Source organism: Schistocerca americana, chromosome 8, assembly GCF_021461395.2.
Source record: "Schistocerca americana isolate TAMUIC-IGC-003095 chromosome 8, iqSchAmer2.1, whole genome shotgun sequence".
NCBI lineage: Eukaryota > Metazoa > Arthropoda > Insecta > Orthoptera > Acrididae > Schistocerca > Schistocerca americana.
Window position 1 is genome coordinate 250020029 of NC_060126.1, and position 26225 is coordinate 250046253.

The 26225-nt window shown below is 41.0% G+C and overlaps 1 protein-coding gene across 1 annotated transcript in view; it reads left to right on the top strand.

Annotated features, from left to right (window-relative positions):
* Positions 1 to 26225, top strand: part of LOC124545739 (cubilin-like) — a 718402-nt gene that overhangs the window by 380339 nt on the left and 311838 nt on the right. The window contains exon 39 of the mRNA XM_047124681.1: positions 18940 to 19148. Within this exon, the coding sequence (XP_046980637.1) occupies positions 18940 to 19148 (209 nt within the window). The remainder of the gene's footprint in view (positions 1 to 18939; positions 19149 to 26225) is intronic.

A 26225-nucleotide genomic window follows, 5' to 3' on the forward strand; every position in this document is an offset into this window, starting at 1 on the left:
CGAGGAGAACTGAGGGCCATTGTCCGTGCCGATCATGGATGGAAGACCTTCTAGCGCGAAGATTTTGGACAAAGCCAGTGTCGTCACCGCAGTGGTGGGCGACGGACATCGAACAACAAACGGAAACTTCGAGAAGGTGTCAATCAACAGTAGCCAATAAGTACCAAGGAAGGGGCAGGCAAAGTCAGCGTGCACCCGTTCCCATGGCTGCACCGGATCAGGCCATGGAGAGGGCATAGTACGAGGTGCAGCCAGTTGTTGAGCACACTGACCACATGCAGCAACCATGTGGGTGATGTCCGAATCAATACCGGGCCAATAAACGTGCCTGCGGGCCAGGGACTTAGTCCGAGAAATACCCCAATGGCCTTCATGCAACAGTTTGAGAACATCTTTGCGAAGAGAGGCTGGCACCATGACCCATGGCGATGCGCCATCCGTGGCCAGAAGAACAACACCATCACAAACCGACAGACGAAGGCGCAAGGCATGGTAGTTGCGAAGGGGATCCGATGCCCGGCCCTTGGTCCTGTCTGGCCAACCCCGTTGAACAAAACCGATCACCTGACACAGGACCGGGTCCCGCGCAGTAGCCGACGCGACCTGCGAACCTGTAAGTGGAAAACCCTCGACCGCACGACGTTCTTCCTCATCAATGTGGAAACAGAGTTGTTCATCACCATCGAAAACCGGGTCGGGGCCCATCGGCAATCGCGACAATGTGTCAGCATTGGCATGCTGGGCCGTGGGGCGATAGTGAATCTCATAGTGAAAACGAGACAAGTATAAGGCCCAACGATGCAGGCGGTGAGCTGCCTTATCCGGAAGTGACGCCGATGGGCTGAACAGAGAGACCAGCGGCTTGTGGTCGGTGATGAGGTGAAACTTAGAACCATACAAAAAAACGCTGAACTTTTTTAGAGCATAAATGATAGCGAGCACCTCCTTTTCGATTTGAGAGTAACGCCATTGCGCATCGTTGAGGGTCTTGGAAGCATAGGCAGTGGGTTGTTCCGACCCATCCTCATACCGATGGGCGAGAACAGCCCCTAGGCCATACTGTGACGCATCAGTCGCCAGAACCAAGTGCTGACCCGGACGGAATGTGGCAAGACAAGGCGCCGACTGCAAATGAGCCTTCAGGTGGACAAAAGCCTGCTCACACTCGTCAGACCAACAGAAAGGGACATTTTTGCGTAACAGTTGATGCAGAGGATGAGCTACCGCCGCCACGGATGGAATGAATTTGTGATAATAAGCAATCTTGCCTAGAAATGCCTGAAGTTCTTTGACCGTAGATGGCCGGGGTAGAGCATTAATGGCCGCAACGTGCTGACTTAGAGGACGTATACCCTCACGGGACAAGTGGAAACCAAGATACACAATGGAGGGTTGGAAGAACTGTGACTTGTCCAGATTGCACCTCAACCCAGCCGAATGCAAAACCCGAAACAGTGAACGCAAATTGCGAAGGTGCTCCTCAGTGGAGGCCCCCGTGACAACAATGTCATCCAGATAGTTTATGCAGCCGGGAACGGAAGCCGGGAGCTGTTCCAAAAACCGCTGAAAAATGGCCGGCGCGCTAGTGACGCCAAGTGGTAACCGCTGGTACTGATACAACCCACAAGGAGTGTTGATGACGAGAAATTCCTTGGAAGAAGCATCCAACAGCAACTGATGGTACGCCTACGATAAATCAGGTTTGGAAAAGAACTGGCCTCCAGCGAGCTTGGTAAATAACTCCTCATGACGGGGAAGAGGATAAGTGTCAATGAGGCTCTGAGCATTGACAGTGGCTTTAAAATCACCACGCAATCGCAGACTCCCGTTTGGTTTAGAAACCACCACGATTGGCGATGCCCATTCGCTGGAGGTAACAGGAAGGAGAATCCCTGAAGCTGTTAACCTGTCTATCTCAGCGTTGACAGGTGCACGCAACGCTACCGGAATAGGGTGTACCTGGAAAAACTTAGGCGAGCTGTAGGTTTAAGAGTAATGTGGGCTTCAAAATCCTTGGCACAACCCAGACCAGCAGAGAACACGGACGAAAATTCACAACACAATCCATCCAGCTGTTGATACGGAATATCCTCAGATATGAGGTGCACATCATCATCAATGGAGAACCCGAACAACTGGAAAGCATCATAACCGAACAGGTTTTCAGTGCCCGCATGATCCACCACATAAAACGTGAGGGGCCTAACAACAGACTTGTAGGCAGTGGAAGCATCAAACTGGTCAATGATAGGAATTTTCTGTTTATTATAAGTTCTCAGATTTCGCGTAACTGGAGACAAGGGAGGGGAGCCCAATTCCAAATACATGCGAGAATTAATGAGAGTTACTGCAGAGCCAGTGTCCACTTGCATGCGAATGTCTTTATCCAGAACACGAACAGTAACAAACAACTTATTTGTTTGAGAAAGCACACAGTTAACATCCATGTCCGATGTCTCGTCCTCGTCGACAGGAACTTTAGGGGACTGACACACAGAAGCAATGTGGCCTTTTTTCCTACATGAATTACACATGGCCCAACGTTTTGGACATGCGGCCCTGTCATGCTGTACGAAACAATGTGGACAAGAAGGAAGTGCGGAACGAACCTGCTTCTGTGGTTGCTGTTTCCGCTGCGAGCGTTGCGGCCCAACGCGACGTTGTTTACGCGAGTGAACCGCCGCCATATCTTCATTCTCCTGTGAAACAGGCAAATTGTCCATGTCGAAAGTTGACTGTACAGCGCCTACATCACACCACGCGTCTATTTGCGCACCAGCAGCGTGAGACACTTCAAAGGATTGAGCGATGCTTATAACTTCCGACAACGACGGGTTTGGCAGTTGTAGGGCACATTGCCGAACTTCTTTATCAGGAGCAAGCCGTAGAATAGCATCCCTAACCATTGAATCAGCATAAGACTCATGATGAGTGTCCGTGACAAACTGACATTTCCTACTCAGACCGTGTAGTTCCGCCGCCCAAGCCCGGTAAGATTGATGGGGCTGTTTTCGACACTGGTAGAACGCCACATGGGCGGCAACGACGTGGTTGTTTTTTCGGTAATAGTTAGACAATAAGTCACACATTTCTTGGAAGGACAGAGAGGCAGGTTCCCGCAGAGGGGCTAACTGAGATAGCAGCTGATAGATCCGTGGGGAAATCCAAGATAGAAATAACGACTTACACATAGGAGCGTCGACAACGCCGAAAGCCAAGAAGTGTTGCCGCAAACGCTTCTCATAATCCTCCCAATCTTCAGCGGCCTCGTCATAAGGAGGGAATGGAGGCGGAGAAGAGGAAGACAGACGATGAGTAAGCGACGTCGTCAACGCCTGAATAGTAGCCGTCATCTGTGTTTGTTGTGCCTGAATAGCAGCCATCAGCTGTGTTTGTTGTTCAACGAGCGCTTAAATAAGCTGTTCCATGTCTGCCCCATCACGAAGACGCAAATCCACAATGCAGTGAAAATATCCAACCTCGTCACCAAAAAGTGTTATAACCTTTAATCACCAATAATTGCGTGGATATTCAAACACACTCACTTAGAAACAATAGCTCGTTACATGATAACAACTCAGTATCTCTTATTCAACTGCCATGCCGTGACATGCGGCTGGCGCCGTTCGTAGCTAGGTGGCGCTCCCGCGCTCAGCCGAGTTGCGGAGCGTCTCTATCGCTGTTTGCGCGTACTGTTGTGGTGGCACTGTTAAATGTCGTGGCACTGTCACAACAGTAGAATCTGTTGAGTTCAAGCTAACAGTTTCTATCAATATGTGTACGACACATTTGTGGTGTGCTTATATGGAATGAAAAAACTTAAAGAGTTCTTGGTATATTTATGCTCTATCCATTTTAATATAAAATTAATGCTAGGTGTTGAAAAAAGAAGACCAGCTACCTTTCCTTGAAATTTTAGTCAAGAGAAAAATGGACAGATTCCTGAGTCAAAATGTATATAGAAAACCTGCGCTTACTGACGTCTGTCCCCACACCTCAAGCCATCATCATCTGTCACTAAGAAATCTCATACTGATGAGTCTGGTGCATTCTAACATTTTTGATGCTGATTTAAAGTGTGACGTAGACATACAAACGTCCCACTTGGTTTATACAAGGTGACTTACTTGAGATTCACAGCCGATCTTCTTTGCTGGCTGCTGGAAAACTCTCTTGACTTCATCTCCGTAGAATGATGTACGTATGGGAATATTTAAGCCTCTCTCTCTACTTGTGAAATAAGTAGATCTGCAAACTTTACATTTCATGTGGTATATTTGAATTCCATATAGAATAAAATTCTTACTTTCCACATACACGTACAGCTTCCAGTAAGTCATTCATTCTGTCCAATGTCAGAAACAAATTTAATTACATTTATAAAAGAGCTGGCTTAATAACCATGACTCTACTTCACATGAATCATAAAACAGGTCTTGCCTCTAACAAGGCCGGATGAAGACTCTATAAGAGACATTTTTTCAATTGTTCTTGTTTCACATAACAATAGTCAGTGACACAATACACACAGAGTTGCATATAAACTCCGTGGCTCTTCCTTAGACACACACTAACACATCTATGGATTGGCTGACGGGTACTTGCAGAGCCGTTCGACTGCTGCATCCACCTTCTTCACGTGACTGATTTTAAAGCTGCACATACAGACGTGACGTGCAGTAGGTAGGATTTTACCATCCCACACTCATATCTAGACTATCGTGTGTTCAAGATAGTAGAAGGCTGAGTGGTTCTAGAATTTACACAGAAATTCTTGAATCCCTACTGCATAGAGCTTGAATTCTGTACGACAAGGAGGGCCATATCAAAGGATTACAGCACCTAAGACTAGTGTTCCTAAGGGATGAATACTTCTGCAAAAGAGTTGGTGTTCCAGTCAAGATAAACAATTTATGAGAATGAGGCTGACACTGAGAAAGAGAAAGCAAAGCTAAGAATCTCTAATCTGGCTTATGCTGGACAAAGTCTGGAAACATTGGTTGACTCCTGCAGAAATGTGGCATCTAATTGTATTTTACTCCCATCAACAAGCATAAAACGTTTTATAATGTACACTGATCAGCCAGAACATTATGGTCACCAATCTATTATTGATACAAACATGCCCAGGTGATAGCAGTGTCACCTGGTGAGGAATGACTGCTAGTCAGACACATGAGCTGTGTATGTACTATCAGGGAGCTTGCTGTCTGTGGGTGGGAAGGTGTGCAATCTATCTGAGTTTGAATGAGGGCAGATTGTGTGCTTGGCACAAGCATTTCAGAGATTGTACAACTTGTCTGGTGTTTGAGGAGTGTCATGGTGAGTGTCGTCCATATACGGCAAAGCCATAGTGAAACCACACCCAGATGTTGTGGGGTTGAGCAGCCATCCCTCATTACGGATGGCGGATGTAGTAGACTGCGCAGACTAGTAAAACAGAACAGGTGGTGAGCTGTGCTGAAATTAACATCAGGCTTTAATGCTGGACAGAGTATAAGTGTGCCTGAAACACAGTGCACTTACACACTGCTGGCAAGGTGCCTCCACAGCCAATGACCCACGCATGTGCCAATATTAACACCACAGCATCAGCAGCTACAACTGAAGTGGGCACATGACCATTGGCTTGGATATTGGCACAGTGGCAAAGCACTGCATGGTCTGATGAGTCCTGATATCTTCTTCATCATGCTGATGGGAGAGCGAGAATCCATCGTCTTTCAGGGAAACAGCTTCTTGATATGTGTACTGCGAGATGGAGACAAGCTCCATTACACTCTGGAGAACATTCACATGTGCATCCATGGGTCCAGTGGAGCTTATGCAAGGCACCATGTTAACTAAGGAGTATGTACACTGGTTGCAGACCACATGCACCCTATGTGACAATCGTGTTTCCCGATGTCAGTCCATTATTCAACAAGATAATGCACCATGTCACAGGACAGGAGTTTGATGGAGTTGTTGGAGGAACATGGTGGTGAATTCCAGTTGATTTGCTGTCCCCCCTACTTACCAGATCTGAACCTGATCAAACACATCCAGGATCTAGAATGCGATTGAATGTGACATTAGAGTTTATTGCCCCCTTGCCACCCCCCTCCCTCCCCTTTCTCCCAGAATTTAAGGGAAATAGGTGACTTGTGTGTGTGTAGATGTGGTGTCAACTCCATCCAGCGACATATCAAGGCCTCACTGTTTCTATTCCGTGATGCATCAGCACTGTTATCCATGCCAAAAGTGGCCATACCAGCTATTGGGTAGTAGGTGGTCGTATTGTTCTAGCTGATCAGTGTATATAATCTAGGAGTCTCAAAGCTGGTTTTTTATTGAATTTTTTTCTGGTATAGCATGTCTTTACATAAGGCAGACAATTAGAACATTCAAGAAGAAGTGCAAAGAACATCAAGGACACACCTAACTAAAACAGTCAAGGAAATTAGCCATCTCTCACTGCTGCAAGTATAATCATGAGGTGAAATATAATTGAACTGCTATCATATTATGAATGTCAAGCTTCTGGGACAACATAATTGAGGAATCTATTGAAATAAATATGTCAGGATAACCAAAAGAAAAAGATGGATGTTCCAGAGTAAGCAAGGTTTGGGTCTCTCAGTCAGTTTATTAAGAGCATACTGCCAATCATCATTCAGAGGAAATATATGTTCCAAAGAATAACTGTGCAGACTGTGAACAACAGGCAAGCATCAAAGGGCATTGTGGGCAGCAGATGGAATCCAGGTAATGGTACACATAATGGCACAGCTTGCAGCACCTGAAGAAGACAACTGGTTCAGCTTTCAAAATATTGTGCATAAAAATGAAATTACCTTGTATCATTTTATTTACAGCACAATTTTTTCTACAGTGATGTAATGATATGTAGTTTTGTAGATATTGAATTTATGGTGAGGAGTCATTTGAAAAGAAAATTCACTTAACTTTAAAGCAGTAGCAGAACAACCCAGTGAGCTGGAGTCTAACATATTTTGACAAAATGTGGAATAACCAATAAAGCAAAATCTACTGGATGAAACTTTTGTAACTTCCTTTGTGTGCTTTGTGGCTTTTTAGTGGATACAGGAGTGAGGAACAGATGCAGTTAATAGACAGAGAATACAGATTGTGGACAGAGAATTCAGGTATTAATTTATTCTATGATTAGTTATCAAGTAGTAAAAGTAACACATAACGATGTTTCCTGTAGGTGCAGTGTTACAAAGGTTTACAATTCAGTCAATCTTCAATACAATGACTACTCCATAGATGACAAGCCTTACCAGTATGAAAGTCTGTAAATGTTATGAAATGACAAACACACAAAATGGGCTCTGTGCTTTGATATTTGAACTTAAGCAGACCCACTGCTAGAGTTCTGGAGAGGGGATGCTTGCATATCATAGGCAGCGACGTAAGCATTGGTGGCAGCACCCTTATGCAGCAGTGGCAGCTGTAGGAAATGTGGCATAACTCACTGACTCACTGTGCACATATTTTAAAGTGCAACAGAGCAGATGGCAGTCGATACTGCAGAAGCAAGTTTGAGTGTGCAGCTTTGAATTAGATTTCTAAAGGGCAGTTTACCTTGAAATGTCATAAGAGCATCAACTGTTCAGATGTAATGTTAACTGAAAGTGAAATTTATTGCCAAATATGAATAAGTATAAAAATCGATAGCCTCTTAAGCATAACTTCATTCTAACCATCTCACATGCAAGCATAGTCAACTTGCACAATAATAAGAGGAGTCCACATTGTTATTCACAGAATCGGAAAGTATAGTGTCATCATCTAGAACAGCTGACTCACTGAGAATGAGAGTGAGCTAATTGCTTATCGATCTTAAACTAGCCAGCTAGTTTCTCTCATGCCAGTTGGGCAGAGATTCTGTTTTTTATATTCTGGCTGTGCCCTCACCAGACATAAACGTAATGACACTTGTGCATGTGTAGTTGGAGTGATATGGGACCTCTGATATGTCTCAATACCACTCTGCAGGCGACATGTATGTAACATCCTGTCTGATCCTCTGCATCCTTTCATGTCCATTGTGCATTCCAACGGACTTGGGCAATTCCAGCAGGACAATGCGACATCCCACATGCCCAGAATTGCTACAGAGTGACTCCAGGAACTCTCTTCTGAGTTTAAACACTTCCGCTGGCCACCAAACTTCCCAGACATGAACATTATTGAGCACATCTGGGATGCCTTGCAACATGCTGTTCAGAAGAGATCTCCATCCCCTCGTGCTGTTACAGATTTATGGACAGCCCTGCAGCATTCATCGTTTCAGTTCCCTCCAGCACTAATTCAGACATTAGTCAAGTCTATGCCACACCTTTTGCGGCACTTCTGTATTCTCGGGGGAAGGACTACATGATATTAGTCAGGTGTACCAGTTGCTTTGGGTCTTCAGTGTATATGTAATATGCAACATTAATGCAAAGATGAAAAGACTCACACGTAAGAGACTAGTGTGGACAGCTGCATGAAACCAGTGTTTCAACTAATGACTACAACAACAATTGTGTTTGCTGGTAATAAGGGAGTTATTCGATTTTTTGTGAGTGTGTACAAATTATACATTCTCAAAAGATGGAGTAGTTATGATATTACTTGTAAAACCATAACTGCAGAAGAGAGGCCTCACAAACTATTGTAACAAACACTCAAAGTGAATACTAAACTGTTAACTTGTTTATTGAGCCAAACATAAGACAGCACAGACTGCAACCCCAGGAAAGTGATAGCCAAAGGCAATGCTGTGTTAGTAGCAATGTTCGAGCCCAATATTGTGATGCAAATCTATAGTATAACCAAGAGCAAAGTTCAAACAGCATAGTGTTTAGAAATTGCTGGTGAGGCATGGTATGATGACAGTGAACAGCATGATGAAGAATGATGTTTCCACAACAACAACAAAAAAAAGATAAAAAGTAGCACAGAGTATCCCAGAAGGTGGCTGATAGCTGCTGGGTGATGTAGCATTGTGATTTGTACTTGGTTGAAACTCTAACACTTGGGATGCCATAAGCACCTGGTGCAAGTGGCCTGGACCGGAGCTGACTGTAACTGCCTGCTGAACATAGTACCATGGCTTAAATACACTGCAGGCAGAGGAATATCTAAGGGCTCTTTGTGACCACATTACCTGCTGACAAAAGCAGGCAGTGCTGGTGTAGTTGCTTAATGTGCTGGCTGTGCACAATGATGGTGGTTTCCGATGGTGCCTGTTCACATTAAGCCTGTAAACCGAAAGATTGTAATCAGCAGTGAACCCAAACATGGGATGTACTAGCGAGCTGTGCGACAGTCTCTGAAGGAGGACCACCCATTGGCCAAGAGCCAACAACCCACAGGGCACAAATGTCCTATTGGAAACAGGAATGTCTGATTATCCAGGAGACCAGGGCTGCATACACTACAAGGACCATAAGGTGATATGTAATTGCTTTTAACTGTTACTATTAATGTTCCCAGTATCTCTTTCTCATATCTATTCTATCAGTTGTAAAAGATGCTGTCGACTAGCTCATTTTAGTCACATCTCTTGGGGGGACAATGTTGGGACAATGTTGAAGTCAAACGTATGGATGGCAGTGGAGTGCTTCTTGCTGCAGACGAAACCTGAGATTCTCACATCTACCTCTGTCCATTCTTGTATCATATTTTCCATTTTTGTGGCACCTATATGGCATTTCAAAAACTTAATCTCACTTGCTTGCACTTAACTTTTTTCCTTTGTTATCCATGGTTCATGTTTCTGTAGTATACATCAAAATTGGCGTGTAACGTATTTGGTAGGACAGGACAGAACGGAATGCATCGTATTCTTCTTTTATGATGGATTCTTTCTTCCATATCATTTCTCTCACACACTTCATAACACTATCAGCCTGCCTTGCCTATTCAGTTATATCCTGGTCATTACTTCCTTTATTCTGTGTTATGCTCTTAGGTACTGGAAACTATCTACTGTTTTCAATTGCTTCTCGCCCAATGCCACTAAGTCCCTCCCTTTCTTTCTTGTTGTGGTCACCTACTCACCAATTCTTTATATTACAGTTTGGGTCATATTCTTGGCAACTGCTTCCCAAATGTGTAATTGCTTCTGTACTTTCTCGTCATTATTCTCAGATACCATCAAACAATTAGCAAACAACATTTCTGTCATCCTGTTTCTAATCTCTCTTGCCACATATTGTCATTATACGAGGGCTATACACAAAGTACATTACGTTTTGGAATTAAAAATAAATAAAGTATTGGAATTTTTTGTATTATATACAGAGGAAAGCCACACTTAAATACCACTTTTCTACATAGTTGCCATTTAAATTAAGGCACGTGTCGTAGCGATGGACGAGCTTGGAAATTCCTTCATCGTAGAATTCGGCCACCTGCACCTTCAACCATGTGGTTACCTCTTCTTTTGGGACAGAAAAGGTGTGACTTTTGTGGATTTCCTGGAAAGAGGCACTAAAATAAACTCTCAAAGGTATTGCCAAACTCTGCACAACCCCAGAAGAGCAATACAAAACAAGCGCAGGGGAAATTTGGGCTCAAAGATCTTGCTGATTCACGAGAACGCCCGGGCCCACACGGCAAATGCCACTTGTGAAGTTCTCGAATCTTTTAAGTGGGAGTTGTTTCCTCATCCGCCGTACAGTCCCGACCTGGCACCGAGCGATTTCCACTTATTCCCAGCAATGAAGAAGTGGTTGGCTATGCAGCGTTTTGATGATGACGCACAGCTTCAAGAAGAGGTAACCACGTGGTTGAAGGCGCAGGCGGCCGAATTTTACGACAAAGGAATTTCCAAGCTCGCCCATCGCTACGATAAGTGCCTTAATTTAAATGGCAACTATGTAGAAAAGTAGTATTTAAGTGTGGCTTCCATCTGTATTTAATAAAAAAAAATTCCAATACTTTATTTATTTTTAATTCCAAAACGTAATGTACTTTGTGGATAGCCCTCGTATCATCAGTTACCACTATGAAAAGTAACAGTGGCAGTGCCTTTCGGTGTTTCAGCCTATTATCCGTTTTAGCACTTTATGCTCAGTCGTCCCACTTACGTACAACTTATACATTCTTGGTACAACTCCTTTAACCTATATATAGTTTCTCAGTGTGTTTCCTTCTTAGTGCCCCCAAACTGTTCTTGTGGGTGTTGTGTCATATGGTTTCACTAAATGAAGGAACGCCATCAGTTTCTGAAACTGTCTCACCAAAACTTTGAGATCTACTGTGGAACTCCCTGTCCTAAAGCATGTAGTTTTCTACATCCATTTAACACCCATCCTATTACTTCCTTCTTCCTGTCTTCTGGAGTTATCATATCCTTCCATATAGCTCTAATAACCCTGTAGAGCTACGGTGGAGCACTTCTTCTGCTTTTTTGATTACTTTTACACTTAGTTCATGTACTTGTCCTTATTTAGTGTCTCCTCCACTTCTGTCCACATTAGCTATTTTCCCTTTTCCAATTCATCCTGTATGGGACCACTGTAGTAATTTGAGCCAGTGTACTGAAACCCAAGTGACTGTCTCAGCAAGAAATTGTTGTACTGATTGGATATTACAGTTGTTTCTTAACTACAACTACTTTTCTTTCAACAATAAGTTCTCCACCCAAAATGTTGGACTGGCTATAGGTTCCAATTCTTGAAGAGTAGCACATATTTCTATTAACCACACATTTTGAAAGAAAATTTTCACCAATGTGGGAACATCCAGTACTTTAGTCTTTTACTACAAGCATTATGTAGATCAAGATTTAAAAGTTCACTGATTTTGAGCACGTGTGCCTGCTCACAGCCTTGCTTGTGAGCAGCAGTTGCGGATAGGTGGGGAGTGAGGGAAATTCGTGTGTAGTATTTGCTCATAACGGTCATGAGAGAAGTGCCAGTTGTGAAATATGAGGAGGGCTGTTTTGACAGCAGTGCCATCTGCAAGCAGTGCTGAAATGAAATGTCATGTGGCAATGACCTCCCGTGTGGTAGACTGGTTGCCAGTCTTAAGTCTTTTAAGTTGTAGTCACTTCGATGACATGCAGCAAGCGGTGCTGGCGGGTTGGTGCCGTGTGACATTGATGTCTTTGGACTTCAATCTGGAGTGTGAGGAATCTTACCATTTTATGTAAAAAGATGGGTTCAAATACTGTTTAGTGTATTTTAATGTGCTGTCACTTACAAGAAGTTCAGTTTACAAAGGCACTACATATCTTAACATGTTAAGAATATGGAAATAGAAAATATGAAGAAAGGTCTCTGAAGAGGAAGAAAAAGAGGAAAAACAACTTCACTGAGTGAGCCTTTGGGATGAGTCACAAAACTGCACTACTTTAAGTCCTTGCACCATTTCAACGATGGTGATTTAGAAAAAGAATACTTGGTAGTTGCAGCTGAACATTTACGTTGACTTAAGGGAGAACAGTTTCGCATTAGCATTTAATTAATTGCAATGTTCCAATGCCAACTTCTTCTGAAACTGTTTTAATGTCTTAAGCTATAAGATGCTAGCCTTTGAAAATGACCATCTTTTGTTTCAGCTATTCTCAGTTCAGTTGCCAACATCTTATCATTGACTTGAGCATACTTACACTACAATAACTTTTGCTTTCCTTACATTACTATAACTTTTACTTTTCTTTTTAAAATCTTTCCTTTTTTACAATTAGTTATTGAAAGTTTATCATGGGTAAATGATAACTTGAGGACCAAAATTTATTTTTCTTCCTCTTTAAATGTAAATGCTTTACAATGACCAAACATTGATCATGAATGAGTGACTGCAAACAACAAATATCTTCACACTAAGCGAGGTGAAAAATAGAATCAAAGTAAACCATAGGTGGCACCATGTTTTTATATCTTGACTTTGTCACTCATCACTTTTACTACAGAAATAATGGTAGCAGTTGGAATTTCCATTTTGGAATGGTTCAAGTAGGGCAATGTGGTTCAAATGGTTCAAATGGCTCTGAGCACTATGGGACTTAACATCTATGGTCATTAGTCCTCTAGAACTTAGAACTACTTAAACCTAACTAACCTAAGGACATCACACAACACCCAGTCATCACGAGGCAGAGAAAATCCCTGACCACGCTGGGAATCGAACCCGGGAACCCGGGTGTGGGAAGCGAGAATGCTACCGGGCAATGTGGTCTCAATGGTTATGTCACTAATAATAAATATGGGCAAAATACACTGTCTGTAATAATTCACCACTGATCCATGTTTCTGTACTTTAGGAATAATGCTCGATAAGAAATTACTCTGCATACACAAAAATGTTACTACCTTGTAGTATAACTCAGTACTACATCTACATACATACTCCACAATCCACCATACGGTGCGTGGCGGAGGGTACCTTGTACCACAACTAGCATCTTCTCTCCCTGTTCCACTCCTAATCAGAACGAAGGAAAAATGACTGCCTATATGCCTCTGTATGAGCTCTAATCTCTCTTATCTTATCTTTGTGGTCTTCCCGTGAAATATAAGTTGGCGGCAGTAAAATTGTACTGCAGTCAGCCTCAAATGCTGGTTCTCTAAATTTCCTCAGTAGCGATTCACGAAAAGAACGCCTCCTTTAATCTAGAGACTCCCACCCGAGTTCCTGAAGCATTTCCGTAACACTCATGTGATGATCAAACCTACCAATAACAAATCTAGCAGCCCACCTCTGAACTGCTTCTATGTTCTCCCTCCATCCAAACTGATAGTGATCCCAAATGCTCAAGCAGTACTCAAGAATAGGTCGTATTAGTGTTTTTAAGCAGTCTCCTTTACAGATGAACCACATCTTCCCAAAATTCTACCAATGAACCCAAGACGACTATCTGCCTTCCCCACAACTGCCATTACATGCTTGTCCCACTTCATATCGCTCTGCAGTGTTACACCCAAATATTTAATCGACGTGACTGTGTCAAGCGCTACACTACTAGTGGAGTATTCAAACATTATGGGATTCTTTTTTCCTATTCATCCAGATTAATTTACATTTATGTATATTTAGAGTTAGCTGCCATTCTTTACACCAATCACAAATCCTGTCCAAGTCATCTTGTATCCTCCTACAGTCACTCAACGACGACACCTTCTCGTACAGTTTCCCTTATGGAGGACATAGTGATAGACATCCCTGGGGTTGTGAAGCAGCTGAAGGGGTTGAAAATAAATGAATCGCCAGGTCCTGATGGGATTCCAATTCGGTTTTACAGAGAGTACTCTAGCATTGGCTCCTTACTTAGCTTGCATTTATGGCGAATCTCTTCCCCATCGTAAAGTCCTGAGCGACTGGAAAAAAGCACAGGTGACGCCTGTATATAAGAAGGGTAGAAGGACAGATCCTCAAAATTACAGACCAATATCCTTAACATCAGTTTGTTGCAGGATTCTCAAACATATTCTCAGTTTGAATATAATGAATTTCCTTGAGACAGAGAAGTTGCTATCCATGCATCAGCACGGCTTTAGAAAGCACAGCTCCTGTGAAACGCAACTCGCCCTTTTTTCACATGATATCTTGCAAACCACATTTAATTACCTTAGAGTGTGCCCTCATAAACCTCCCTTAACCATTTGCAATACCCAAATCCACTGTTGTATGCAGTAATATCATAGGCAACATAACACAGACCAATTCAGACAAAATTATTGAAGTCAAAACTTTACTGTCATCATACTTTAAAGACTCATGAATTCTGCTATCAAATATGGACACAGCATACAAGCCACTCTTGACTAAACCTGCACCAACTTAAAATCACTTGACCTTTCATTAACTGACACACAAAACATGAAGAGCCCGACTCCTACAAAATTCAGGAAATGATTATTCTCATCATGCCCTTCATCAGTTACTGCATTCTTCAAACTTTGCTTTTCAGACACAACTTAGCCCAAGAAAAACTTCTGATACTTTTTCAACAAAAATGCAGAAAATTTCACACGGACTAAAAAATGAGACAATTTGCTTCAGGTAGGGAACAACCACGACACTAGTAAATGAATCCTAACTCATATGTAGTAACAATATGTCATTTTACTGACTCAGGCTCACTATCTCATCAGCTCCTCAATAGTGACTGACACAAACCTCCTTCAATATATCATAGTTGAACCATTAGCACAGGTACATGTAGGGTGCTACTATTATTTCTTAACAATTTAAATAGAGAATCTTGTGGCTGTCGATTGCTCCTCTAACGACCAGCTCGTCCAAGATAATCTCTGGTGCACGCCAGATCTGCGGTCAGCCAATGATGTGTGAGTGATCTTTGCTGTCTGTGTATGAACACTTGCATGGCTCGACACAGTACAGGCTTTTTCTAGAACATATTCATCACACACAAAAATATTTGTGATTGGTTTGAAGAACATTCTGGATAAATTGAGCGAATGATTTGACCATCCCATCAAACATTTGTGGGACATAATTGAGAGGTTAGTTTGTGAACTTTCTCACGATTATGGACAGCTGTAGAAGCAGCATGGCTCAATATTTCTGTAGAGGCCTTCCAACGACTTGTTGAGTCCTAGTCACATTGAGTTGCTGCGCCATGCCAGGCAGTAGGAAGTCCAACACAGTTCCATAACTTTTGTCACCTGAGTGTAAAACTAGGAAAATGCATCCTCTGGAACAGTTGGAGATTATGGAGTATAGCACAAAAAATTCAAATATATTAAATCAGCATGATACAGAGTATGTGAACAACTGTCTTAAAAATTGTGTGAAATTGTTATAATTTTTATTTTATCTGTATTAGGTACATTTAATACCTGTTCTGTCAGTAGCGTGGGTGCCTTAACCACCTACTGTATGTGATAATTTGCACTCCTCTTAATTTCATAAGGAATATTTGATACCTGTGATCCCTGGTGGGAATGTCTTCAAATTCTCAGCTGTGTAGAAAAAGTGTTCAGTTGCATTGCATCCAGATCTGTTTTTGTGGAGGAAGGAAAGGCCACACTCATGAATTTCAAATCCCATTTACACAGTTAGCACGTTGTTGTTGTTCTTGTTGGTCGTGGTGGTGGCCTCCAGCCTGAGGACTGGTTTGTTGCAGCTCTTCATGCTAACCTGTCCTCAGTGAACCTCTTCATCCCTGCACAGCTATGGATTCTACAAGGCATGGTCTCCCTTTACAGTTTTTACCCTACTCTTCCCTCAGTTACCCAGATGCCAATTCCTCTGTGCCTCAGGATGCATCCAGTCAACCAATATCATATTTTAATTAGATTTTGCCATAAAAATTTTTCACCAATTGGATTCAGTATCACAACATTACTTATTCATTGTGCTCATCTAACATTCAGCATTCTTCTGTAGCACCACACTTAAAAAGCATCTACCAGTATTCTCTTCTTGTCTGATCATCCGTATTTCACTTATATACAATGCAACATTCCAGACAAATACCATCAGAAAAGGCTTCTTAACATTTAAAATTATATTTGAAGTAATGAATAATGTTTTTCCCCAGGAAAGATTCGCTTGTTATTGTCATTCTGCATTTTATTCCCTCTCTACTGTGGCCACTGTCAGTTATTTTACTGCCCATATAGCAAAATCCGCTTACCATTTTAAGTGTCTCATTTCCTAACCTAATTCCCTCAGCATCAACTGATAAAATTTGGGTTTATCTCGTGGGTTCCTACATTCCTCCAGAATTTAAACTGGTCTTTCCTGAGGTCAGCCTCTACCAGTCTTTCCACTCTCATGTAAATAATTTGTGTCAGTATTTTGCAACTGTGACTTACATTAAACTAATCATTTGGTGGTATTTATTCCTGTCAGCACAGTTAGCATATACATATTTATTTTTCAGAAGCTCATTTGCTGATGGACTATCTTTTAAGAAAGTGACTTTTTTATGATGGAAAGCCTATGAAATTTTTATTGTATTTTATATGTGTTCTTACCTTGCACCTTTATTCAATGATGGGACTGCTGTGAACACTTCAAATGGATGAACGTTTGTAAATTTTTTCATGTAATGAAGATTCTTATATGAAAATACTTCTGATGATGAAGGCATGTACCTTCAAAACATGGCGAATGGTTGAGCATACCCTTAGCTTTCAAATTTCTGCAAAATATCTCTATATTCTTCTTCTTCTCTGTCTGTATTCAGCAAATCATCAATGTTTCTTCCACAGCTGTTTGAGGTCTTTCTCCTTCTCCACCTCTTTCCCATTCTTGTCAACCACTCTTTGTTTTCTGACATTCTTCTTTTCCTGTTTCTAATAATTCCATGCAGTATTATATTATACCTTTACTATTCTGTTCAGTCATCATGATCCATTTTCCCATTCACTTTCTCTTTTCTTCAAACATTTTTTTCTCTCTTTCTCTTTCTTCATTTATATTTTTCCTTTGTTCAGTTGCTTGTGATGTCCTTTGTTGAAACCAATACTGCTTCTTTAACTTCAAAATTCCACTAAGTTATTTACTTGTATCTCTTCCTGTTACCATTTCTTCTATGCACCTCCTCTGCTGTTTCTACATCTACACTCTTAGAACCCCTCCTTTTTTCTTCTACAGTTTGCAGCTCACCTATCAGGATTTTATTTTTTCTTTTCTGCTGATATTGTTCATCAACTCTGCTTCTTTTAGATTCCACACTCTGGTTCACCCTTGATTTTCTATTCATTTTCTCTTCTTCATCTCTGATGTTCATGACTAACAGTTGATAGTCACTATTTTAGCTATCTGGTGGTATTACCTTGATGTCTGTTACGTTTCTCATTATTTTATCATATACTAACATATAATTAACTACTGATTTTTGTAGACAAGTCACTACTATACAGTATTACCTTAAACCTCTGTCTCTCATCAAACCGTGTGTTTCCAATTGTCAATCCATTCCTTTTGCTTAATTCCAATGATCTTTCATCTTTGTTGTTTCTACTTTCCCTGCAATTGGCTCCATGTACATTTTTCTATCTATGTCTCTCTAAACTAACTTGTGCAGTTGGATCTCATTAAATTTGTGTTTTGTTCAGTCCTCTGTGGCTGAAATTCTTCTTGAAACTCCTCTTTTTCCTCTGATGTGCATCCCATAAGGGGTAAACGGCATACACTTGTAATAGCATTACTGTTTTCCCCTTCAATGATATTTTGGTTTTTATTGTTCTCTCATTTGTTCTGATTATTTTTCCTTTCAGTCCATCTCACACAACTGTTACTGTTCCATTTTTAATGTCTTCCTCACTGCCTGTGTGGCACAGTCTAAACCAATTTCTCAGTGACAACTTCCTCCACCACTTCACTTTGTTCTGCCACCCCTAAACTATTTGTTTTTTGTCTTTCCCTAATGTCAACATGTCCTTGCACTTTACTTTAAATTTAATGTTCCAAATAGTAATCCTTGTCCATTTTGATGTCATCTACCTTAGATCCATTTTTTGTTTTGAGGCTTGCTCCATTTTTGAAACATCTGTCATATTATTCTCCATAGAGCATGATACAAGACAGTATCATGGCGTGTACTTCTGGTCTCTGCAAACTTGTTTCATGAATGAGGGACTGATGACATAGTTTGATTCCTTAATCCCCTAGAACCAGTTAATAATAACAACTGATTATAGTGCTGATTAAACACTGATATCTATAAATGCTGCAGAATATGTTACATGTTTTCTCTCACTTGTTCCTTTCTTTTTTGTAGGCTTCTCTTCCTTTTCTCCTCCCATTTCTTCACTGTGGGTTGAGAACATTTTTTACTTAGATGATGCATAAAAAAACGTAGCATACTCTTAAATTTTTAGTTGACATATAAAATCAATGTAAAATTTAATAATTGTTATTGTATTCTTATTTGTTTGTATTACACTGTATATTTAAAGGTCTAGCTTTATGGTTAAATTGTATACTATATGTTTCAGTAGTCATTTTATCCATTTACAGACTGTGGAGGTTCTTTGGAATTGCCGTCTGGTGTTCTGGAATACAATCCACAAATTCCAGTTATAGTGTCCGACAACTGGGCAAGTAGCGTTGTATGCCAGTGGAATGTAACAGTACCAGCTGGCAGGAATGTATCTGTTACTTTTGATCGTTTTGATATACCTGCTGGTGTCCATGGAACTGGCTGTGACCGGAATGAATTTCTTATGGTTTGTATGTTCATGGGCTTTGAAACTTTCTGTAAACGTTGAATTTTGGAGACATATAATATTGTTCAGAAATTTATTGGATGTATATTATTGAGACTGGGGTTTTTGATTGCACTTAAGTATGTTTACTTGCTTTGATAATGGACATACTCCTTGTAAACCACAGTGGCAGAATACTCCGAAGGTGAAGCACAGACTGAATTGATGCCAGTAAAAGTCAAATGGAGGCTAAGATGGGATAAATACATATTGTTACTAAATACATTAGAAGCAGATGGAGATGCTATCATGGCAAGTCCTATACAGGATAAATCTTTTGCACAGTATAGTAATGCTGTATTGAACACCAGATTCTTATAGAAGCTCAACATATTTGTGATCGCTGAGGATTGTCTTTCAACTAGCTAGGAAACAGCAAAACTTTCATTTTCAAATAAATGCAGTAATTACTCTAAAAAACATTTTAGCACACTAAATATGTGTAGCCCGGTAATATTTATAAAAAAAATTGAGTTTGTAACACTCTCATATATATATATATATATATATATATATATATATATATATATATATATATATATAAAAAAACAAAGATGAGGTGACTTACCGAACAAAAGCGCTGGCAGGTCGATAGACACACAAACAAACACAAACATACACACAAAATTCAAGCTTTCGCAACAAACTGTTGCCTCATCAGGAAAGAGGGAAGGAGAGGGGAAGACGAAAGGAAGTGGGTTTTAAGGGAGAGGGTAAGGAGTCATTCCAATCCCGGGAGCGGAAAGACTTACCTTAGGGGGAAAAAAGGACAGGTATACACTCGCACACACGCACATATCCATCCACACATACAGACACAAGCAGACATATTTAAAGACAAAGAGTTTGGGCAGAGATGTCAGTCGAGGCAGAAGTGCAGAGGCAAAGATGTTGTTGAATGACAGGTGAGGTATGAGTGGCGGCAACTTGAAATTAGCGGAGATTGAGGCCTGGTGGGTAACGGGAAGAGAGGATATATTGAAGAGCAAGTTCCCATCTCCGGAGTTCGGATAGGTTGGTGTTAGTGGGAAGTATCCAGATAACCCGGACGGTGTAACACTGTGCCAAGATGTGCTGGCCATGCACCAAGGCATGTTTAGCCACAGGGTGATCCTCATTACCAACAAACACTGTCTGCCTGTGTCCATTCATGCGAATGGACAGTTTGTTGCTGGTCATTTCCACATAGAATGCATCACAGTGTAGGCAGGTCAGTTGGTAGATCACGTGGGTGCTTTCACACGTGGCTCTGCCTTTGATCGTGTACACCTTCCGGGTTACAGGACTGGAGTAGGTGGTGGTGGGAGGGTGCATGGGACAGGTTTTACACCGGGGGCGGTTACAAGGGTAGGAGCCAATCCGCTCCCGGGATTGGAATGACTCCTTACCCTCTCCCTTAAAACCCACATCCTTTCGTCTTTCCCTCTCCTTCCCTCTTTCCTGATGAGGCAACAGTTTGTTGCGAAAGCTTGAATTTTGTGTGTATGTTTGTGTTTGTTTGTGTGTCTGTCGACCTGCCAGCACTTTCATTTGGTAAGTCACATCATCTTTGTTTTTAGATATATATTTCCTACATGGAATGTTTCCCTCTATTATAACCATATATATGTCTGTATATATATATGTCTGCTTGTGTCTGTATGTGTGGATGGATATGTGTGTGTGTGCGCGAGTGTATACCTGTCCTTTTTTCCCCCTAAGGTAAGTCTTTCCGCTCCTGGGATTGGAATGACTCCTTACCCTCTCCCTTAAAACCCACTTCCTTTCGTCTTCCCCTCTCCTTCCCTCTTTCCTGATGAGGCAACAGTTTGTTGCGAAAGCTTGAATTTTGTGTGTATGTTTGTGTTTGTTTGTGTGTCTATCGACCTGCCAGCGCTTTTGTTCGGTAAGTCACCTCATCTTTGTTTTTATATATAATTTTTCCCACGTGGAATGTTTCCTTCCATTATATATATATATAAAACAAAGATGGGGTGACTTGCCGAACGAAAGCGCTGGCAGGTTTCTTCTTTGCTTCGTCTGCTTCCTTCCTTTAGATCCTTTTGGCCTGTAAATATTACGATACAGTCTATCCTTATTATCAGTATCTTTAGCTGCTTTGACCTTATCATTTAGTATCTGAACAATGCATTTTATTTTAGCTAACCGAGGAGTATACTACCTTCTTACTTTGACAATTTTCAGTGTACATAATGATTTGGCAGTTGATTATCTCCTGAAAAATTTTCATCAAATCAGACTTTAATGGTCTGGAACATGCAAGTGAATCATAATTTGCTGCCAATTCTTTAAATATTTTTTTCCAATTTGTAGAAGGCACTGCAGTTTTGAAAAGCTCTAAACGTTTCTTTGTGGTGTGTGTATTGGAGGGCAGCGTGGAGGGTAAAAATCGTAGAGGGAGACTGAGAGATGAATACACTTAACAAATTCAGAAGGATGTAGGCTGCAGTAGATACTGGGAGATGAAGAAACTTGCACAGGATAGAGTAGCATGGAGAGCTGCATCAAACCAGTCTCTGGACTGAAGCGCACAACAACAATTGAAATACCTGCTGAGAATCTGTTGTGTAATATCAGAGTTAGTCCATAGCTTCATGATCACTGCACAGTGATCTGCAAGTAAATAGTCAAACACACTTACTTTGTAGTCCCAACTATTTAGATTTGTGGCAATTGTGTCAAGATAAATATTTCCTTTTATTGGTAGATAATTTGCCACAAACAGTCCGTAGATGGTTGCTAAGTTCATAGAAGTACACTCTCTATCACTATCTTCTCTGGTATATATGTTGAAGTCTCTAAATAAGGCAATTTTTGGTCCTAAGTGCACCAGGTGACACAGACAGCTTTCCAATCAATTGAGGAAATTTTCAAAATTCCCATGTATGACCGAGTTTGAGCATAAAGTTTCAAATGATGGGTAGGCAGCATAAAATTATTTTGATACCTAGTCTTGTATTCAGGTTGAAATTGATTTGTGACATATAAATCGCACATGCTGTGAACAAAGAGAATCAGTTCATAGGTGTACAATGAGGGAACACTTTATGATTTTTTAAGTAGGCAACTTGGTGTTCTTCACTTTGCCTTGTGCAGATTTATAATGGTGGACTTTTGGAATGTTAACATTCGAGATATATTGTTCGAGCTGCCCCAGAATGTAATTCCACACATTATTACTGATTTGATGTAGCTGTGATGTACTATACCCCTGATATGCATACTGGTTGCATTGTGTAATATTATCACTGCAAATACCAGGCTATTTGATTTATTTGTAGGGTATAGTGAATTCGAGACTTCTGATAAATTTTTTACTAATTGCATTTTACACAGCTAGCTTCGTGCAAATCCTGTTTTTGTTATAGATTTGAATATCATGTAGCTTTGCTTGTTTTATGTTAAACTACTTTAGCCCCCCCCCCCTCCCCCACCATGAACCATGGACCTTGCCGTTGGTGGGGAGGCTTGCGTGCTTCAGCGATACAGATAGCCGTACCGTAGGTGCAACCACAATGGAGGGGTATCTGTTGAGAGGCCAGACAAACGTGTGGTTCCTGAAGAGGGGCAGCAGCCTTTTCAGTAGTTGCAGGGGCAACAGTCTGGATGATTGACTGATCTGGCCTTGTAACACTAACCAAAACAGCCTTGCTGTGCTGGTACTGTGAACGGCTGAAAGCAAGGGGAAACTACGGCCGTAATTTTTCCCGAGGGCATGCAGCTTCACTGTATGGTTAAATGATGATGGCGTCCTCTTGGGTAAAACATTCTAGAGGTAAAATAGTCCCCCATTCGGATCTCTGGGTGGGGACTACTCAGGAAGATGTCGTTATTAGGAGAAATAAAACTGGTGTTCTACGGATCGGAGCATGGAATGTCAGATCCCTTAATCGGGCAGGTAGGTTAGAAAATTTAAAAAGGGAAATGGATAGGTTAAAGTTAGATATAGTGGGAATTAGTGAAGTTTGGTGGCAGGAGGAACAAGACTTATGGTCAGGTGGCTACAGAGTTATAAACACAAAATCAAATAGGGGTAATGCAGGAATAGGTTTAATAATGAATAGCAAAATAGGAATGTGGGTAAGCTACTACAAACAGCATAGTGAACGCATTATTGTGGCCAAGATAGATATGAAACCCACACCTACCATAGTAGTACAAGTTTATATGTCAACTAGCTCTGCAGATGATGAAGAAATTGAAGAAATGTATGATAAAATAAACGAAATTATTCAGACAGTGAAGGTATATGAAAATTTAATAGTCATGGGTGCCTGGAATTCGTCAGTAGGAAAAGGGAGAGAAGGAAACGTAGTAGGTGAATATGGATTGGGGGTAAGAAACGAAAGAGGAAGCCTCCTGGTAGAATTTTGCACAGAGCGCAACCTAATCATAGCTAACACTTGGTTCAAGAATCAAAAAAGAAGATTGTATACATGGAAGAAGCCTGGAGATACTGACAGGTTTCAGATAGATTATATAATGGTAAGACAAAGATTTAGGAACCAGGTTTTAAATTGTAAGACATTTCCAGGGGCAGATGTGGACTCTGACCACAATGGGGGAAAGAAATACAGTAGAAGAAGAATGGGTAGCTTTGAGGGATGAAGTGGTGAAGGCAGCAGAGGATCAAGTAGGTAAAAAGACGAGGGCTAGTAGAAATCCTTGGGTAACAGAAGAAATATTGAATTTAATTGAAGAAAGGATAAAATATAAAAATGCAGTAATGAAGCAGGCATAAAGGAATACAAACGTCTCAAAAATGAGATCGACAGGAAGTGCAAAATGGCTAAGCAGGGATGGCTAGAGGAAAAATGTAAGGATGTAGAGGCTTATCTCACTAGGGGTAAGATAGATACAGCCTACAGGAAAATTAGAGAGACCTTTGGAGAATAGAGAGCCACTTGCATGAATATCAAGAGCTCGGATGGAAACCCAGTTCTAAGCAAAGAAGGGAAAGCAGAAAGGTGGAAGGAGTATATAGAGGGTCTATACAAGGCCAATGTTCTTGAGGACAATATTATGGAAATGGAAGAGGATGTAGATGAAGATGAAATGGGAGATATGATACTGCGTGAAGAGTTTGACAGAGCACTGAAAGACCTGAGTTGCATCAAAGCTCCGGGAGTAGAGAACATTCCATTAGAACTACTGACAGCCTTGGGAGAGACAGTCCTGACAAAACTCTACCATCTGGTGAGCAAGATGTATGAGACAGGCGAAATACCCTCAGACTTCAAGAAGAATATACTAATTCCAATCCCAAAGAAAGCAGGTTTGGCAGATGTGAAAATTACCGAACTATCAGTTTAATAAGTCACGGCTGCAAAATACTAACACGAATTCTTTACAGACGAATGGAAAAACTAGTAGAAGCCGACCTCGGGGAAGATCAGTTTGGATTCCATAGAAATATTGGAACACGTGAAGCAATACTGACACTACGACTTATCTTCGAAGCTAGATTAAGGAAAGGCAAACCTACGTTCCTAGCATTTATAGACTTGGAGAAAGCTTTTGACAATGTTGATTTGAATACTCTCTTTCAAATTCTGAAAGTGGCAGGGGTAAAATACAGGGAGCGAAAAGCTATTTACAATTTGTCAGAAACCAGATGGCAGTTATAAGAGTCGAGGGACATCAAAGGGAACTAGTGGTTGGGAATGGAGTGAGACAGGGTTGTAGCCTCTCCCCGATGTTATTCAATCTGTATATTGAGTAAGCAGTAAAGGAAACAAAAGAAAAATTCGGAGTGGGTATTAAAATCCATGGAGAAGAAATAAAAACCTTGAGGTTCGCCGATGACATTGTAATTCTGTCAGAGACAGCAAAGGACTTGGAAGAGGAGTTGAATGGAATGGATAGTGTCTTGAAAGGAGGATATAAGATGAACGTCAATGAAAGCAAAACAAGGATAATGGAATGTAGTCGAATTATGTTGGGTGATGCTGAGGGAATTAGATTAGGAAATGAGACACTTAAAGTAGTAAAGGAGTTCTGCTATTTGGGGAGCAAAATAACTGATGATCGTTGAAGTAAAGAGGGTATAGAATGTAGACTGGCAATGGCAAGGAAAGCATTTCTGAAGAAGAGAAATTTGTTAACATCGAGTATAGGTTTAAGTGTCAGGAAGTCCCCCGTTTCTGAAAGTATTTGTATGGAGTGTCGCCATGTATGGAAGTGAAACATGGACGGGAAATAGTTTGAACAAGAAGTGAATAGAAGCTTTCAAAATGTGGTGCTACAGAATAATGCTGAAGATTAGATGGGTAGATCACATAACTAATGAGGAAGTATTGAATAGGATTGTGGAGAAGAGAAGTTTGTGGCACAACTGGACTAGAAGAAGGGATCGGTTGGTAGGACATGTTCTGAGGCATCAAGGGATCACCAGTTTAGTATTTGAGGGCAGCGTGGAGGGTAAAAATCGTAGAGGGAGACCAAGAGATGAATACACTAAGCAGATTCAGAAGGATGTAGGTTGCAGTAAGTATTGGGAGATGAAGAAGCTTGCGCAGGATAGAGTAGCATGGAGAGCTGCATCAAACCAGTCTCAGGACTGAAGACCACAACAACATTAACTGAGTTTTTTCTGTACTTAATTTCAACCCCAATTAAATTAAACCAGTTATCTAATTTTCCTTTGGTATTTATTAAATTTTGGGAAATATGGTCTGTACAGTTAGTTTCTGTTACCGTATATGTGTAATCTGCAAGGTAAAACTGAGTGGCAAATTGTTCTTGTAAAGCATAAACAGAACAGATCTAAGATTGAACGTTTGAGGGACTCCTTGTGAAGTGGTTTTCTGTTCTTAAGCATTATGTCTTCATGTCTTCTTTTTTATCAGCTGGTTAGGTTGGACTTAGACTATTATAATACAACACTCCTATTTCAATATTTTTACAACTTAGACAGTAGCAAGCAGTGTCTCACACTATCAGATGACTTTGATATGTTATAAAAATTGCTGTGGCATGCAGAGAGTTGTGTAGAGAGGAGCTGTTCGTGGCTACTGATTTGTCGCTAGCAGATACTAT